The 20258-nt window shown below is 46.0% G+C and overlaps 1 protein-coding gene across 8 annotated transcripts in view; it reads right to left on the bottom strand.

Moving 5' to 3' along the window:
* The window catches only part of SYNE2 (spectrin repeat containing nuclear envelope protein 2), a 1840150-nt gene that overhangs the window by 1523881 nt on the left and 296011 nt on the right, over positions 1-20258 (bottom strand). For all 8 annotated transcript variants that reach the window (XM_069638223.1, XM_069638224.1, XM_069638227.1 and 5 more), the window contains exons 10-11: positions 19045-19146; positions 15093-15233 (exon numbers count right to left, since the gene is read on the bottom strand). In XM_069638223.1, coding sequence (XP_069494324.1) covers positions 15093-15233; positions 19045-19146 — 243 coding nt within the window. The remainder of the gene's footprint in view (positions 1-15092; positions 15234-19044; positions 19147-20258) is intronic.

Here is a 20258-nt window from a genome sequence, read left to right as displayed (position 1 = left end):
AGTAGTGAATGGGCAGATGATCGACTAAACCTAAGGCACCCAAGTAGCTCACGAGTGCCCGAAACTCCTGCACTGGGAAGGGAAGGGAAGGAAAGGATCTGAAACAAATGTCCCAAGGACTAGTTATTGTTTTGACAGGCAGAGAAACCGCCCCCCTGAGGCGCACCTCAGCGTCTGCACGTGAGGAGGAGACTGTTCCACCCACACCTGTGAGCGAACCCAGATGCGGCACACCTTTTACACCGCCAAATCAGCGTAACCCACAAAAGAAGACGGCGTGGGCGTCTTTTGCCCAATTTTACAAAGAAGCCTAATCCGACCAAACGCACTGTCCAGCAGCCCCTGCATAACATGGACCCTGCTGTTGCATGCAATTGTCGGCTTGATGAATGCCCCCTTTTGGGGAAAACTACGATCACTCGAACCCTTGACGATTGCACAATACACCAGGCAGAAAAGTCCAAGGGGGCAAATGGTTACAGTTTGGCCCAAACTGCGGGTCACATATGGCTTCAACAATGGTCCCTGTCAATTTTAGTGAGTTACCTGAAATCGTGGAGGTTCCACCCCCATGACTGTCAATCGCAAATAACAACCCCTGCCCAATTCCCCGGACAATACCTAGTGTCCCATGGCCCCGTCCACAGGCTGTGGAGCCGCAGATGTCCACACCCCATACAGAGCAGGGATTGCAAAAGCACTTGGAGGATGCAATCCTCCTTGGCAAGGATGTTGGAGTGGCGCAACCCCACTTGGCACCCGCTAAGACTTTGCCACTTGGGAAATGGGCAAAGTTGAAGGAACTGTACCCAATGACCGGTAGTCCTTTCATGAACCGTAGATTTCTTCCAGACCTGTGGCACAGAATTGCACCCCTGAAAATCATGGGAACAAAGGGCATAATGCACGCGGAGCTTCCCGGCACTGAACGTGAAGCAAACGGGGCCATCGTGTAATGGATATCTCCTGCAGTGGTAGCCCTGTTGAGTTCGTGCCATGTGCAACTGAACACATTGGGCTTCCAATTGACGGTGTGCAGCAAGCGTACCGTCAATATACCGGATTGCCACGAGGCACCTCTCGCCCAGAAACACCCAGTGTTCCCCTTGGTCCCAAATAGGCATTGCACTGAAGGAAGCAGTCTATTGGCCTCTGTGGCTAATCCAATGGCTAAGGCCACTGGACTGAGAGCGGTAGCCCGATGGATCGCGGATTCATTTGAGGCCAGCCAGTATTGAAGCCACCAAGTACTGATGAATTGCAAATGCCTATCTTGGAACACCCGGGGCCGTAGCCGCAGAGAAACCATCCCCTGGGTTTTACTTCAGGAGAATTGGCTAAGGGGAACGTTCGATATTGACGGCTATCATATTACTCCAGAGGTCGACCAATGGGGGTTTGCCTATAGGGATCAAATACCTGCTCCACCTGAAGGTCTTCACGGTAGGTCCGATGCCACCCCATGTGTTGTTGGTCACTCTGGATGAGCGTGTGCACCCTACTAACAGGTTTTGATTGTAAATCTACATGACCCCCCCGCCCCCTGGAGTGGTGGTCTCTAAAGCGGTTTAGGAAAATGTAGGCTCCTCTGCCGTTGGTATGATCTATTCTTCACTCTGGAGGGAGCGTTACTGTTGCAGGTGAATATAGCGCCTACATATTCTCCCGAGTATACGTTCCGCCCAGATATGGTGATTCAGAGGCGGAGTTGCCTAATACTACAACCGGTGGGAAAAGGGGGGCAACGTGTGCAGACACTTCTTGAATATTTTCGATCTTGCATGTCTGAATAAGAAGTCCCAGGATGGAACATGTTTAGAACATGCTTGGTCTAGGTAAGGCTTCATGAAGCATTGACTATGTTTTCGCTGATCACGCAATGTGGGCTCATTGCAGCTCCTTAACATACAGTATATGCCTGGTCTTCGGACAATGCAGCGAGGTGGCCTCCATATTAGAGTGAAGGTGCCAGGCAACCAGATCATCTGGTCGCACAGTAACGTGCGCAAAGGACATCTTTTAGTCTTTTCGGACCATCTGTTGCTGGAGAATTGGTTAAACGGTAATAACTGGGACCTGCGTGCTGCTAGGGTGTCTCGGGCAGTGTGTCTCCACCTGGGCCCATCCAAGAGCCGAAGATAACAACACAACCGTCGGGCTACGTGATATTGCAATGCACCAGAGGAGGGAAATGTCCCCGAAAGCCAGAGCATCAGCCAAGAGAGATCTTAGTTTGGCCGATGCCGATAGAGGAGCACTACTCTCTGTGCTCTCTCCTAATTATAAGAACTGGCTGAGACAAGACACACATTCACTCGGCAATCCAAATGGGTTATTTAAGTCCAATGCAATGATAACAAGAGGTTCTGGGCATGCTATGGGCAATTGCTTGCGGGTAACTGAGCTCAGGAATGGTTGGTACATTCGACGTCGCTCTACTTTGATGCTTCACTTGCAAATCTTATGCCAGAGACTCCTATGATGGGAGCCGGGCCTGCCTCAGGTTTTGAGGCCGATGACATATGGGAGGGAGGTCATAAAGAAAATGAAGGCCTCCAGGGCCCCCGGCCCTGATCCAATCGCAAATGTTGTCATCAAGGCAAACCCCACCCTTTGGCCTGCTCTCCTAGGCCAACTGTACCAACCGATCGTGCAAGTAGTAGGATTCCAGCCCGCTGGAGGGAGTCCCTCCTAGTCCCAGTGTTTAAAAACGGTGGCAGGATGGACCCCTGCAACCATAGACTACCGGCCATGTTAGACTCCAGCTAAGGTGTGCTTCGTTGATGTTGGAAAACCAGCAGTTGGGACAAAGGGCTACTAAAGACATTCCAAACGGGATCCAGAAAAGCACACCCTGTAGATGTTTCCAGACAGTATAATGCCCAGAATCCGGGCCACGACACAGTTAAGACCCCGATGCTCCTTCATTATTAGGGAGCAGAGGCCAAAAACTGCCTCGCACGTAGCTGCATTCTCATCCAGCTGTTTGGAGAGGCAGACAGAGTCATCATAGTGTGTAGATTCCTGGTCCAAGACTTGTGACAAAGTTGTGCTATCCAGCGGAGAGCTTCTTTCAGAAGAAGTCGATTTAAATGATTCAGCAATGCGTGAGCCATCAGGACTTGCGGACAAGTTAGTCTCTATAATCATTTTGCAGGCATCTCCGATATAGGGGGCATACTAGAGACAATCATATTTTGACCTCCCTCCGTTCTCATTTGTGTTGTTTCCTTCAGGCACCGAGGGCGGCCCTAAGGATTAACGTTTTACATTGTAGCCTAATTTCAGCAGGAAGCTGGTATCGACCACACATTTCTGTGAGTTGTCAGGAAATAAAAGAGCGTCAAGACGTTCCAAGTCATTAGTTGTGCACCTAGATTCCAAATCAATAGCACTAAGGGTTAAAAATTCCATCATCTTCCTCTGATCCAGCGTTTGGCTCGCCCTAGTATGCCTGTCATCGATGGCCAATTTGGGTACCAATTGCCTTTTTGCTTTTTTTGTGGCCTGGACATCAACTATGGAGGAATGGAAACCTCCTGGGACATTATTGGAAGCCCGCTTGGTTCCTTGCAGGGAAACCTCCTGGGACATTATTGCAGGCCCGCTTGGTTCCTTGCAGGGAAACCTCCTGGGACATTATTGCAGGCCCGCTTGGTTCCTTGCAGGGAAACCTCCTGGGACATTATTGCAGGCCCGCTTGGTTCCTTGCAGGGAAACCTCCTGGGAAATTATTGCAGGCCCGCTTGGTTCCTTGCAGGGAAACCTCCTGGGACATTATTGCAGGCCCGCTTGGTTCCTTGCAGGGAAACCTCCTGGGACATTATTGCAGGCCCGCTTGGTCCCTTGCAGGGAAACCTCCTGGGACATTATTGCAGGCTCGCTTGGTCCCTTGCAGGGAAACCTCCTGGGACATTATTGCAGGCCCGCTTGGTCCCTTGCAGGGAAATCTCCTGGGACATTATTGCGTGCTCGCTTGGTCCCTTGCAGGGAAACCTCCAGGGACATTATTGCAGGCTCGCTTGGTTCCTTGCAGGGAAACCTTCTGGGACATTATTGCAGGCCCGCTTGGTCCTTGCAGGGAAACCTCCTGGGACATTATTGCAGGCCCGCTTGGTTCCTTGCAGGGAAACCTCCTGCGACATTATTGCAGGCCCACTTGGTTCCTTGCAGGGAAACCTCCTGGGACATGATTGCGTGGCCGCTTGGTTCCTTGCAGCTTATGTGATCCCAGTTTAGCCGACACTTTATCAATCTGCCATGGGCCGCCTTGTTCTTCCGGGCCCCGTGAGAAGGGCAAGTAGACAACACTCCCTATAGATATAGGCTGCTTTAAGTGTTATGCAGTTCCAAGTACCTTCTCACAGGCAGAGAGCCAGGGAAATAGCCAGACCAACTAACCTGCACTGGCCCAAAACAGAAAGCTCAGTACTGCAGGCCCAAACTCTCCGGGCTACAAATCTAATCACATATTCATGATTGCCGCTACCTGCACCACACAACCAACCTCAAGGGCGTAGGGAAGGGGTTCAGAGGGTATAACAGGCAAGTTCTGGCTCACAACCCGCAGCCCATGAGAGGCTATCCTTTCACTATGAAGGATAGAAGAAAACAAAAAAAAAGTGTTGCCACCACACTCCCTTCAACTGAGTAAGCACGTTTCTTAGCCATCTCCCAGTCCCCATCCCGCGGCTCAACGGAGATATGTTCCCCAACAGTCACGGCAAAAATGGAAGGGGAAGAGCGGTTGGGGCCGGGGAGTGGATGCTGTGTAACTTGTCTGTAAGTTGCCCAGTTGGGTGGGTAGCGAGTGTGGAGACACTCCTCAGAAGCTCCGTGATGCAGTGACCCCTTGTTGGGTGAAAATGAAGTTTGTAGATCCAAAACGGGCAGAGAATCCCCTTCCTCGCCGTTCTCTGCGTTCGTCTCCCAGCTCCCTGCTTGCAGAGTAGGTTCACTAGAGGAATGAACCCTACGGTGTGGCCAGCGTGCACTCTGACAATCAGTCTGTCAGCCGGTTGTCAAACCGCACCACTCTGTAAAGCACACAGCTTTCTCCCGCTCTTACACGGTTCGGCGGCCGCTAGCAACAACAGTCGGCACACAGTACATCTCACATGTATGTGCATTACATGACTTAATGTCAGAAGCTTACAAATGCCCAAGCGGAAGCATGTACTTCTGCTTCATTGGCTACACTAAGGCGTTTGATTCTGTATCTCACCTGTTACTCTGGAGCAAACTCCAGCTTTGGGGTTTGGACCCGTTTCTCGTTTATTACTTAAATTCTCTATATGGTGATACCACTAAGGTCATTCGCCTATAAGAGGAAGGGACCATCACCCGTCACATTGCCATGCATCAGGGACTTAAACAGGGGTGCGTTCTCGCACCCCTTTTATTCAATCTTCATGTTTCTAATTTAGATGATGCAAAGAAAACGGTGTGAAACTTTCCTCCTCGTATAGGAGGTGACCCTACTCCCTGGATGACTCTGTGCTTATAGATTACACCCCAATAGGACTTCAACAATCCCTCGATGCCGTCTCTGTCTTTGCAACGCCAATCACAGGGATATTAACACCTCCAAGTCCAAGATACTGGTGATTGGAAGCAGATCCAAAAATAACAAATCCCACTTAATTTGGAAATTAGGCCACACCCCTTTAGAAGTGGTGGCTATTACATGGCCCGCAGTAGCGGGCGTGTAGTTATGATTAAGTTGCTAAACCCATAGGAAGATCTCTTTTTGGACAACTTATAACATCACTCTGCCCAGAAGAATCCTCACCAAACTTTGCAACTAAAGCATATGGCCACTCTTTTTTGGCAAGTTTGGTGAGGGTTTTTCAAGGGGGGCAAAGTTATAGTGGGGGTCCCAATTTTTTTTTTCCCATAGACTAAATGGGAAAAAACCTTCTGCACACCTACAGCCCAAACGGCTGGACGGATTGTAACCAAATTTGCGGCAGGAGTGAGTTGGTTCCGAAAGCATGCTTTCGTATGTTTGCTGGAAATCCAACCAGTACTTTTGTTGCAAAGAACTGAAATGTACGTCTGAAAAAATGTGTGATATCTTGCTCTGTTCCGCGGACCCATTTCCCTGTTCGCTCCGCTGTCAAAGGTCTAATTGACGTGGAGTATGCCGCGCTGTCAGCAAACATTGGATGCGGCCGGTGGTTGGCTGGAGGGAAGCGTGCTGTGTGTCAACATTTTGGGTGACGCTGCCATGTTCTATCCGTGGACAATGCAGCAACGAAAGGGCCTGGCAAATATACTTTACGCCATTTGGTGGTGGGTGAAGGGATGGAAAGGGCGGGAGAGTGAGAAGTGGTTCATCGGATATATCGCATTATTAGGTGGAAGAAGACGGTGGTGTGCCTGCAGTATCTGTACGTGCAGCGCCAAATCGCAGGTACCTACACAGGCAACTACCTTGTGTGGTGAATGCAGGCAGCCTTCCTTACGGCACGATAGCTTGTGCGGCGACCTCTTTCCATAGTGACTGGTGGCAGGTGAATTGCAGAAGGGGAGTGCATTGCACATGACATGAACATTTTAACATAGCGTGTACTATATTGTGTTGCGTGTGGTAAGCCCGTAGCCCGTTCCATGCATGGCTGGAGGCCCTGCACTGACAACTATGTGCCCTGGTTGCAAGTAGATTTGACATTGTTGCCTTGTGTGTGGTTTCTCAGCATTGCATACATTGTTGGTTTCATGGGCGTGGTGATTGTTAGCACATCCTACAGTGTTTATTCCATGGCTAGAGCTGATGGAGTGAACAATCTGCAGTGTGTCAAGTGGGTACAATGTTCAAACAGTGTGTGCATTGAAGTGGATAGGGTTAAACTGCATATATTGTAGGCTTGGGTAGTGTCCATTGCGTGCAGTGCTGACTACTGTACTGCACTATGAAGTGTTGGTTTTGTGCACTGAATAGAGTGCTGGGAGCAGGGCGACTGTTGTGAAGATTTTCTGGTTCGGTTGGCAGTAACACCATAGTATGTGAATTAAAGTGGGTATGGGTACCAGAGGCTGTGTTATGTTTGTAGATTCTGCTAACGTTGCATGTTTCCATGCATAGCTGTGTTACAGTGTAAAGGTTGGGTAGGAGTGCCGGTGGCTGTGGTACGTTTGTGGATTGTGGTACTTAGTCACATGTTCGCATGCATGGCTACATTACGTAGTGGTGGGTGTGGCCAAGGCCTAGACTATTGGGTGCATGGCCAAAAGCAGTAGGCCGTAGGCCACCACCCAAGAGGCAAGGCCTTGAGCACACCCACCGCAGCAATGCAGTTTTGTCTGTGCATATCTCAGAGGGTGGTGACCTTTAAAGAATGGTTGTGGAGTACATTTTAAACTTAATAGAGCACCAGAAGTGAGCTGACATGCACATATTGTCGTTTACATGGGTTTGGTGATTGTTAGAACATCCTACATTTTTGGGTGTATGTCTGGAGATGGTGCACTGACAAGTCCTGCAGTGTACCCACTGGGTGCAGAGTTGGAATACTGTCAGAATAGAAGAGGGCAGAGTTGAACTGGATCTACTATGTGCTTGGGTACTCTGCTTTGTGCACATTGCTAGGAGTAGGTCCAATGTTGTGAAGATTTTGTGGTTTGGTTGGCAGTGACACAATACTTTGTGAATGAAAGTGGGTAGGGGTGCCGGAGGCAGTAGTATATTTGTGGATTCTGCTAATTGTTACATTTTCCACGCATCGCTGTGTTATGGTGCGGGGGTTGGATAGAAGTGGTGCTGCCTATGTACGGCCTGTGGATTGTGGTATCTGGCCACATGTTAGCATGTATGGCTCCATTATGTTGTGCTGGGTGTGGGCAAGGCCTAGACTCTTGTGTGCATGGCCAAAGTCGTGATAGGTGCCGCTGCGGATGATTTTGGATGCTGAAATCATGGATTCTTTTGCAGAACTTTCTACTGGAGGTGCTTTGGAAGCACACGCAAAGTGCACTCGAAGTGTTGAATGGTAAATATGGAGTGCTGTACAGAAATGATAGTGTTGGATGCAGAGGTCTTTCATGTAATTGGTGCATGCGTGTGTGAATATTTCACAGTACCAAATGAGGGAGTGCTGTAAAAAGAACAGTGGAATGGGAACAAGGACTGTCCCTGCTTTACTGGGGCATGGCCCTCGCTGTAGCTTGGAAAGCCCACATGCCACATCCTGCCATTCAGAGCATGGTGGGCATGGAAATGGAACTGTGGGGATTATCCAATCAGGTGTTATGGGTGTGGTCCGCAGGAAGGGGCAGTACTATTTATTCCCAATAATGTGTGTAGTGAGGTTCGTAGAGATGGAGAGACGCACAGTGCTGATCGTGGGTGATATCTTTGTGCAAGATCTGCACAGGTATGCCGTGCAAAGAGGCGTTGCTGCTATTTTCGGGTTGGAAGGAGTGGAGGCTATGTGGGGCAGTCTCTATGAGTGCAGTTTTGGCAGGATGGTTGACCTTTGCAGATATGTGGCCTATGTCGCTACTGTTAATGTTGTCGTAGTGCATTATGGAAGTGTACATTTGGGTTACATTTGGGTTACATGTCGTGTGGACGTTTGCTCCGTCACCTGAAGAAGTTGCTGAGTGCAGTGATGCAGATTTTTCTGAAAGCCAAGGTCGTTTTCTCATGCATACCACCAAGAAGAGTGTGGGGCCATGCCGGTATAATTTGTCCCCAGCCAGAGCTCGGAAGGTGTTTTATAAACAGAAGCATGTGTGAATTTATGTGTACTGATGGGATGTTCTCCACCCACCATGAGATCATGAAGCCACAAAATGTGCACTGTTTCCATGGAAATGGCATTTCTTTGACCACCATTGGCGATGTTGTGTTCTTTTACACTGTGCAAGAAGCCTTGACCAGAATTCGGTCAAAATGTAAGGAGAAGCAAACAGAAACTCATATAAAGAGAAAAAACATAAAAGGTTGTTTGCAAGCATGTAAAAAAAAGCACAAATAAATAAAAAAAAATAAAACATTTTCAGAGCCATTACTAAAGACCCAATCCCCTACCCTGTTTCAAATGTCTTCCCCTCCCGTTCCTAGCAGAAAAATCCTGCGGATTGCACAGTAGTTTCAGGATTACACATGCCACATCCAGTGCTTTTCAGGATGGCCGGCATGTAAATGGGACTGTGGAGGCTAAGGCATTGCTCAATAAGGTTTCTGGTTGTGGTGTGGTGTGTACGCAACAACTGTGGCAGAAGGTGTACTTGTACAGAGAAATGCAGAAGGCTATGGTTGAAGTGTGCAACATAAGGGGCAGGCATCCTGTTTGTCACTGAGAACCCGCAAGTGCATGGGTAGGTGGAGGGGAAAGAGCAGTACATGGGAAAAATAATAAATAACAATAAGTACAAATACGGCCCGCTGGTGGTAAGTGTGAAGATAAGTGCAGACATCAGGTGGTGGTGGGACTGTTAGGGATACAGAAAGCAGTCCCGAAGTGCAGAGGTTGCCAGAATGGCAGTGCAGGGGTGCGATTGGAGTGGGCAGGGACTTGGTATTAGATCAGAGGGTGGCCAGGTAACCAGTGCAGAATCAGTTTCAGCCAGGATGTCAGCAGGGGAGAGGCGGAAAAAAAGCAGAAGCAAAGAGAAAGGTTTTGACATGCTTCCGGAAACCGGAGATGCTTCTCCTCAAGTTTCAGGGAGGCAGGGAAGCTGTTCCAGAGGGAGGCCCTAGCCAAAGAAAGAGACCTACCGCCAACTCTTTGCTTGGAGAAGGGACTGGCCCTGAGGGAGTTGGAGGGGGATGAGCGAAGAGCTGGGGAAGGGAGATATCTAGGAAGTGAGAGTTGATGGTATTGAGGCCCAGGGCCCAGAAGGTCTTGTGGATAATGCAGAGGGTTTTGAACTTAATCCTCGCAGCCACTGGGATCCAGTGCAGAGATTCCAGTCCCGGAGAGATACGATCCCTGGGCTTGAGGCCAGGGACAAGTCTTGCCGTCCTGTTTTGCATTAGTTACAGAGACCCACAGCTGTGGAGACAGTAAGGTTCTGGGAACTTGGTTTAGGTTGCATAAGATACATTCAGTGCTTCTTTTGTCCGATATTTGTATGATTGGTGTAGGAGATGGGTTTGTGCGGAAAGAAAATCGTAGGAGGAAAGAAGAGAGTTGCTGTTTGGATATTGCAATGACTGATATCGGTAAATGAAAACATTGAAAGCATATACCATTGAAGTGCCACTTGATGGTAGGTGATGGGAGAAAAAACAGTATGTATTTTAAGTACGTAATGGACGTTCAGTGGCAGATACCGTGCTCAGAGGCACTTATATCATAGTTGTAAACATACGGCAGGAAAACTAATCATACCTCTACTTTGTGGTGATGGGTGCCTATGTAGATGAATGTGAATGCAGACATTTTGCATAGTTTTACTGAATTTTCTACTGGACGTGCTTCCGAATCACGCGACACTTGCAGTCTGAATGTGTAATGGCATAGAAGAAATTGGGCCAACCAGACCAGAGATGACACCTGACTATTATTTAAATCATAGTCATTTACTGTTTATTTCTCAAACATACACCAGATTATACAAAAACAATTCTATTCATATCAAATATGGCTCCATATACCAAAAACAACACATCCCTCCATACTTCATTCATTCACAACTTCTACATGCATTCATCATATTCACAAAAGATAGAAACAGGGCAATGATATATTATTCATATCACAGTAGCAAATCGAGCAGTTGTTAATTATACACTCAATTATTTTACAATGTGCCCCTCTGTCTATATTCAGACCCCCTGAATATAGACAGAGGGGCACATTGTAAAATGTTGTGAATGAAGGGTGTATGGAGGGATGTGTTGTTTTTGGTATATGGAGCCATATTTGATATGAATAGAATTGTTTTTGTATAATCTGGTGTATGTTTGAGAAATAAACAGTAAATGACTATGATTTAAATAATAGTCAGGTGTCATCTCTGGTCTGGTTGGCCCAATTTCTTCTATGACATTATAAAACTGCCTGAACAGCCACAGACAATAAATCAGGCTTCCCTTACATTTTCTCTATGAATGTGTAATGGTACATATGAAGTGTTGTACAGAACTGACAGTGTTAGATGCTGACATCTTGGATGTGATTGGTGGATGCGTGTGTGACTATTTAACAGTAACCAATGAGGTAGTGGTGGACACAAAATAGTTGAAAGGAGAAGAAGGACTGCTCCTGCTTTAATGGGGCACGGGCCTTGTGGTACTTGGGGAAGCGCACGTGCCGCATACTACCGTTTCCAGCATGCTACCCATGGGAATGGGACAGTGCGGATTATTGGTACTGAGGGTGTGGTTCACAGGAAGGGGCATTAACACTTTTCTCCAGTACTCTGCATAGTGAAACAGGCTGACATGGTTGCCATTACTTGCAAAGGTAATGTAGCACAGCAGATATGGCGCAACATCAATTACACTGAAAGCTATGTGGGCCACTACTCTGCTCTGAAAAGCTACAAACAGATTGTGGAACAGCTCTGGGGTGTGGCCTTTTGTAGGGCTGATGTGGAGACCTTGCACCCGGAAAACAGGCCTACATTGTTCAAAACAAATACATACATGTGCAATAGCACATTGTGGGGTGTTTGTAAGCATGTACTTTTCCAGTAACACATTCAGTGGCGCCGCCAGACATTTTTCATAGGGGTGGCCTGATGAGGTCACAGGGATGGCACACCAAAACAAACACATAGAGGCAGGTGGGCCTGTTGGGGTGCAGCATGTTTATAAGAGTGGCCGTGGCCCCCCTTGGCCACCCCTTGGTGGTGCATCTGGTAACACTCTGAAGATTTGCAGAAAACTGTACTTTTCGGCTGTCCGAGGGTCCGCAACGTGTCTGCGAAACATGGGCCCACGCGCAGTGTGGGTGTGTTTGCATGGTGACGTTGTAAATGTTCTTGTTTTGGGCAGAATAGTTTGAGCACATGTGCATAGGTGTCCTATGCACACCGTTGGGATCTCTGGACTGATTAATAGTGTGACACACGTGCGCCAACCGTTTTGGGACAAGCTGGGTGTTCATAGGGTATACTATTCTCCTGATGACTAGGAGCACACCTGAACTAATTCCATTAGGTTAAACGTATGTTTTATGAGAGTGAGTGGGGTGCAAGGGAGATTAGCCAACTGTGACAATAGGTGGTGTTTACAATGCAAAGACAACAGATGTCCACAACCCTCTCTCCCCTCCCACACCCTGTTTGTGTTATATAACTACAAAAAGATTTTTTTGCAAATGTTTAATAAAATAGATTACTTCGGAATAAGCCTTATATTCATAGCAATATGCAGAAATGTATAGAATTGCTATTGGACTTATTTTATATAGATCAGCCAGGAAGTGATAAGATGAAATTACAGGAAGAACATACCTTGAAGGGACACTAGAAACTACAAACTATCAATATCCAACTAGGAGGGTTGTTCCAAGGATCCGACAACACAGGTACATGGAGATTATTTTTATATACATCTTTCATGCTTATTTGAAGAGACATATCCTTCCAGGTGTATCGATATACTCATACACATATCCATATTGTTTACCTTTCCAGCTGATACACTTCTTCTTAGGGGAGGTTTTGGTGGACTACACACCAGATATCAAAGGTCGAGGAGCCTAGAATTCCAAATCTACTAAACTAATATTGTCAACATCATCCAGGTGATTACACACTAGGAAACATGACAGGTAGATGCTAGTATTGAGAATCCAGAACTAAGATAGATTGACTGATTATATTTTTATATAATTTTTTATAGATATTATCAAGTGAAAAGGTTAACACGGAACTAAAGAGCTCCTGATGAAGGGACAATATTCCCGAAACACGTCAAGCACATTTTTGTGGAATTTAGCACTATAATTGATTATGATGGTTTGAGGAATTGCTATTGATGAATTAAGTTTCTCAGAAAACTATTTGTCTGATATGTGATGTAATGAAAATTGAAAATTGAAGATATGATGGAATATTATTCAGAAATAATCTTTTATTAAATATTTGCAAAAAATCTTTTTGTAGTTATATAACACAAATAGGGTGGTTATGGGGTATAGAAGGAGGGATGTTTATGTGTAGAGCTACCTGTAAAACGTGGGTGGGCGGTTCAAACTAATTAAAGTTTGTTACAAGTTTGTTTGCATATGCTGGACAGGGGCGCTGTCACCAGGAGACAGAGGAAGAGATACGCATGCGTGTACTTCTGCAACGGGCAAACGTCCGCTCCCACAACTAATTATAGATGGTTCAAAAGATGCGAACATGCAGGTCGTACTGGCGTGGCACGGATGCCTCCATTGTGATTGTGGATAGGCCGGGCAGGTGCAGTGTCAGAAGGACACCTCCCTTCTGCTTAATTACGGTTATTCCCACCAGTACTGTGCACCAGTGAGTCATAACAACATTTTAAAAACAAAGGAAAAGCCACATATCCACTCAGCAACACTTTAATATCAACCTTAACTTCCACACATTCATACATACTATTACGAAAGGGATAGGGTAGCAGACGTGGACACATATTGTGAGGAATTGGGGATTTGTACAAGTTGGTCGTGAGGGGAGGAAGGGATTGAGGTATCATCGTAATGTCTCTGATCACACAGATTTTGAGGGGATGGCGGCCTGTGAAATGCAGAATGGGTACATGTGGGGGTCGGGCAGTGGTATTTTGTTTTGCCCATAATATGTCCTTGTACGTTACCCTTTAAGGCAGCAACATTGTTCACCAATTGTTCCAATTTGGCTTCCAGGCTGTCCAATTTGCTTATTACAGAGTTTATTTCCTTTACTGTGCCTGTATTCTGTTGTGAAAGGGGTGCCGCTTGTACTGCCTTGCTTTCCTTTCCAATATGTTATTTTCAATAAAAATAAATCTGTTAGGTGTACATGAAGCAATAGGTATGAAATATTTTACGTTTCAGAGTGCAGTGCGTACCAAAGGGGTTACTATTGTTAGTCATTTTGTCATGAGGGAAATTCTCTTCCAGCCACTCTAAGGCGCTTGCAATTGCTGCATAAAAAAAGAAACATTATGCTTATCTACTATTGTATACTACACCTCTTGTGCAATTATGAGACAAACTTTACTGTGCTTACTATGTTGCAGTGATGTTCTGGTCTTAGTACTTTCCCGTCCTTACTCTGGCCTTTCGTTCTTTGTTCCCATGCACAGTTGCAGTGTGGTAACATTGTTGAAGGGGGACGTCCTTTCTGTTGTTGGTGCATTCCGTCATGTTGTACTCCCTATGCCTTTGTGCTGTTTGCTTCATTAGTACACAGTTTGCAGTCCCTCTCTATCTTACCTTGCAATTCATGTACATGCTGCTGCATGCATATGTTCCTTGTGTTTGCTGAATGGTACCACTATGTATGAGAGCCTCTGCATTTCTGACCAGGTTGGATGCCACCCGAAGTCCGTAACCAGACGCATAGTCTGCAACTGCTGTGTGCATTAATATGGTGCCAGTGGGTCAGTATGTTGTACAGTACACCTTTACAAACTAAGGATATCCTAGTAAACCCTATGAAATTCAGTGAAAAAAACGTTGTTAAAGGGACGTTATGATTAAGTTGCACTAGTAAAAACCTATGAAAACCAATGGAAAAACGTTGTTACATGGACGTTATGGTTACAGGTAAAAATGAAAAAAACAGAAATTCGCCAGTTATGGTAAGCTAAGGAACCATAACTGGCGCTATCACTGTGCACTGCAAGGACTAACACCCATGACATCAAGGTGACATCACAAATGTCATTGATGACATCACTGATGACATCATATGTCTGGTTCCCTCTTTTTTTTGTACAGTAACATATGTACACAAGGTGCTTTTATTCACTGACAGTCAGGAACTAAACATTCAAAAGGTACTATATTTGCACACCTTACCATTCTCATATGTAAGTGTATTTTAAGACAAATATAAAATTGTATTTTCTAACAGAAGATATTACAGTCTGGGGATGGACGCCCAGGGAAAATCAGGTTAAATACACCAAAGACATGAAGCAGTGAAACAGTTCAGAGCGGCTCATCGTTCCTCACCTGCAAGGTGAGGTTCTCCATCTTTTGCCTAATCAGGTGCTGGTCGGCCGTCAGATGGTCCAGGCTGCCCGCCAATGTGGCAAGCACTGGAAGGAACCTTCTTTTTTGCTCATTAAACTGTTTCATGAACAAAAGGATTTCCTAGAATCACAAAAAAAGACATTCTTACCTGAAGCCTCAGCACAACATCAGAAATTACAAGTTTTTATTCAAAGGGTTCTTGATCAGTAGAACTAAGCAAGGGTAACAATTAACCATTATTTTCAGTTAAATAAATGAATGACAGTATTGGGTCACGATCAAGTTTCAGATATCGAAGTTCAAGATGGAGCAATTCATACAAGTTACTCACCATAGTGAGTCTTGTACTCATGCACACTCCAGTTTCCTTGATCCTGGTGGGATGCCCATCACCTGGACATGGGACTCGATCACTGCAAATCAGGGGTGAGTATGCGGCCTAGCCTGAGCCTGCCTATGCCCACTTGGGTGCCCTCCACTTCATTGCCAGTACAACCATTGCAGCAAGGTCACACGGGCAATGCATCATTTCTATTGGGGCAGAGGAGGGTGGGTCTTATGGCAGAAAGGAGACTATAGACTGGGCATACATTAACGAGAAGAAAAAATTTACTTAGCTAGTAACAGTTTTTCTCATGGTTGTACTTGTTTATATTCACATGCTATGGTTTTTCTGTCATCTAGTGGTAGGTCAGGGGTATTACAGTCGGTTTCGCTGTCTGGGACATTTCTGTCACATTACACTTACTCTACATTAGAGGTAGCTGTTCTAAGTCACACAAACTGGGGATTTGTGGAAAAGATTGGCTTGGAAGATTGGCTATTAACACAGAGGAGGCAAGAGTAGAGAATGATCTTATAGTTTATTTTGTGGCCCCATTGGGGATGATCCTGGGAAACTTGAAGAGAAAACATTTACTATCCCATACTTGGTGGGGGGATTGGCTGCGATATAAATTGCACTTTGTGTGGGAAACTGCATTAACAGTTGAAAGCATAGGGAACTCAAAATATGCAATGGTATGAACAGCTTAAAGTCAGTCTTGGGTCAAGTGACAAATGGAGAGAACAGAACTCGGACCCAAGAGCCTACACTTCTACATCTAATAAACTCCAGTTTATGGATAGATGTATTTTCTAGTGTCATTACTGGTAGGCTATGATACCGAAGGAATTATAGCATCTATATTCTCTGACCGGGCTCCATTTACAGCTGTAAGAGAAACTGAAAAGAGGATGGAGCAAATGATGGGGACTTGGAGATTGGACAATAAAATAAAATGTAAACAAATGGTAAATTAATTCAAGAAATAGATGACATAATATGGAGTATGTTTTACTAAACAAAGGTACTACGAAATATCAAATAGTCTCGGAGGCTTTCAAAGTGCTATTGAGAAATGGAACAACTAGACCCAGCATGAATAACCACAAGAAGGTTGGTCAATAACAAATCATGTTATCCTCTGGAACGGCAGCTCAAGACCCTGAAAAGATCCTGTGAAACCAGCCCTACTGTGGCAAGTCCACACAGACCAAGAAGAATCCTAACCCACGACTACATACTCAACCCGAGAAGATGGAGTAATGAGGCTCAACACTCAACCTGAGAGGATGGAGCAATGAGGCTCAACACTCAACCCGAGAAGATGGAGTAATCAGGATCAAGCCTGGGTATTCAATAATCACAGCTGATGGATACAATCTATCAACAAGAAGAAGACGGACAGCTCTGGGAGCAGCTCAAGAAGGGGATTAAGTCATATGAGTAAGGAAGAAAACCAAGGCAGTGAGGGTCACTTCCACTGAAAAACAGAATGGGCTCTTCCCAGAGGGGAACCTTAATCGTAAAACTTGTTAACGGAAGAGATGTAAAGACGGACTGAGAAAGGAGTGGGGCAGATGCAGAAACTGTGTGAAGGATTCGTTCTGAAGGAGATGGTGTGACGCGGCACCCCATGCCTTGACTGCAGCCAGCACAGCCTGTTAACCGCAGGCTGAAGACCCCACCCCCTTAACCAGAGGGTCTATTATTCTGATGGTTGCACCACCTGACGCTAGCCAGTTCTGATAGTGGTTCCCTGCTTACAAGGAAAAGGTACCAGGAAACATCCGTTATATGTGTAATTCTTCAAAGTAAACAATATAGCGTACAAGTTCCCAGAGTGTCTGTTTCACACACAAACACGTGAAGCACCATGGAGGTCTCGGGAGGATAGCTCAGGGGTAACATGCTCACCTTGGAAGCAAGACGACACAGAGCACCACAGGTTCGATCCCCGGGTCCGTGCTTAGAAACCTCTGGGTATTAAGCGCGTTATAAATAACCAATCATATCAAATCATGGACTGAGTTGGGCCCATTATCTATTTCTCCCACTTCTATCTGAAATCTTACTTCAACAGCAAAGCCTTGACTTAAGAAATAGCAGAGGTCTAACAGAAGAAATAACCCCCAGACAGTTTAGTACCTTGGTAGGCCTGTGGCAAACTCAAACGACCCACTCGAAACTGAACGTGGGACTGAGTCATAATACACATAGGCGTGGGCCTTATTTTCTTATATTTCGTCCTAAAATGTACTTGGGGGGGTCTTTCACGCAGTGCTTTACATAATTGTCTTGTGTCTCCCTTTGATATTTGAAATGTACCTTCGTCTTTCCAGCTGGAAATAAGTTATTCATTTGTCTAAACTGCTCCGGTCCCTTGTCAGACCCTTCACTTGTGATTAAGCCCCTTTTATAAATCTCAGAATTGACGCGTGGATGTTAGAGCTAATTCTCCTGGGTACTCACACTAATCTTAAAAAATTAGGCCAAGAGTACACCTCCTTTGAGATCGATTGCAATATCATCAAGGTGGCTAAGGAGGTGAAGACACTTGGCTTTTACCTGGACTCCGCCCTCTCCTTCGCCAAACAGGTGAAATCCCCGGCATCAGCCACAGCTTACACATGTAAGCTCATCAGAGCAGGTAAACACTTTCTCTAAGATGACAACTGTATTATCTTAGCCAGAGCCCTTATTCTATCCAGGATCAATTACTGTAATGCCTTATACATCGGTGCTAACAAATCTATCACCCATAGAATTCAAATCTTACAAAACAATGCCTTCAGAGTGGCTCTCGGCGGCTTAAAAGATCTCACATATCTAAGATAAGGCGCCAAATAATTGGCTTTCCACCCAAAATAAAATCTACTTAAAAGTTGCATCCCTTACTCACAAAGCTTTGAATAATGCAGCACCCAGTTATCTTACGGATAGATTCCTAAAGAGAAGTTCCACCCGACCGTTCAGAACTACTAATGTCAACAGCCTTATCATACCGAGATTCAGGCTGGCTAAGGCCGGGGGCGGCAGCTTCCCTGTCCGAGCAGCACAATTATGGAACTCCTGGCCACATCTCTTACGAGAAGAGCAGCTTTATCTCAAATTCAGATCTAATTATATCAATCTGCTGAAGTCTTCGGACAACTAGTCTCATACTAGCTTATACAAGACTCCCGCCCCCACCTTGTTTGTACATACTCCCCGTCCAGTTGCCCATTTGTACATTTTCCCATTTGTCTAGTTTTTCGACCTATTATTGCCTTGTATATATTCTGTTTTGTTTATAATCTGTAACCATGTAACCTAAAGCCTTGCACATTCTGTACTGTTGCGCCCGGTTACCTTCGAGTTTGGTGCGCTTTTTAAGTGAATAAAACAAACAAAAACAAACAAATGAACCCGACTTTTTCACCAAACTTTGAAAAACGTGTAAGAGTGAAGTGACCCCAAATCACACTGACCTTCAGTGAGTTTGTGGTTTCCCTTAATTGAATGGACAACGCGCAATGCAACATGCACACCTGTTCTGAAGTCACCCACATAAAGCAAAGCAGACACGTTCATACATATATTTATATTCCTGTTTCTGTGGCCACTCACTTGGTATCGCTTGTAGTAGCTGTCGTGCTCCGTAGCAGTGAATAGTTCTCTCAGCGTACTCTCCTCCCGCGTCAACCACTCTATGGTCTTCCTCACCTCTGCCTAATAATGAACAAGGACAGGGTTATGCTACAGTCTACTGTTTCCAGGATCATTTGATGTGTCCATCTCATCCTCCATCCCTGATCTTCATCCATCATCGAAGTGCATGCTGGGGGCTCAGCTACAGGCCAATCAGCGAGTCCCCCCTGCCAGCCGTGGCCAATGAATCCGAGTGCTTCCTCAGGGAGACACAAGAGGTCTTGCCCGCCCTCGCTGGGTACTAATATATAGAAGAGACTACCCCAGATGGCCCATGGACCTGGGGCATCAGGTCAGGCCTGCCACCCTGCCCGATGCCATCCCCCTCGTCGGGTACTAATATATAGAAGAGATAACCCAAGGTGGTCCACAGACCCGGGCCATCAGGTGAGGTGAGCTGTCCTGCCTGATGCCAACCCACCTCGCTGGGTACTAATATCAAGAAGAGACTACCCCAGGTGGCCCACAGTCCAGGGCATCAGGACAGGCCTGCCGCCAGCATGCTCGATCTCTGAGCCCACCATGTAACCTGTGTGCTCCTAATGCTGTATCATGTCCAACTACCCACTGATACCATGTCCTCCCCTCAACCGTATGTGTGTATTAGACTTAAGAGACAGACTAAAACCAAAAAAGTGATGGGTGAAAAGTTTTAAATTAATCTGAACCACTGGCATTGCACTGGGCAACATTCCACACCACTGTTTTTTAGCCCGTCTGTGCCATTGCAAAAGGGGTCCAGCCATATGCAAATCAGTCAGGCACTGCCACCAATGGGAGCAGCCTGAACTGCTAGGCCAGGTCCCCCCTGCACGGAAATACAAGCAACCCCAGACATGTTCCGGTCTTGTTGAGCGTCCTCAGTGAGGTGCAGCTTGGTTCCCTATGGCGCAGCGGGCAAGGGACCCACGTTAGACTGAAGCGAGCAATAAGTAAACACTCGGTTCATAAATATTTACAAGCAGTGTGCCAAGAAGACTTTTTGCACAGTTTTAGTACTGCAGAGAAACTGAACCACGGGGCAGGTAAACGTTTCACAGGGTTAGACATGCACGTAATTGAGGCAATTCGCTATTTTTAATAATCGCACATGGTCAAACTTTAAGGGGAAATTATTTATGGAATTAAAAGTA

This window comes from Ambystoma mexicanum, chromosome 14, assembly GCF_040938575.1.
Source record: "Ambystoma mexicanum isolate Mex_15411 chromosome 14, UKY_AmexF1_1, whole genome shotgun sequence".
NCBI lineage: Eukaryota > Metazoa > Chordata > Amphibia > Caudata > Ambystomatidae > Ambystoma > Ambystoma mexicanum.
This window is presented reverse-complemented; position numbering and strand designations above follow the sequence as displayed.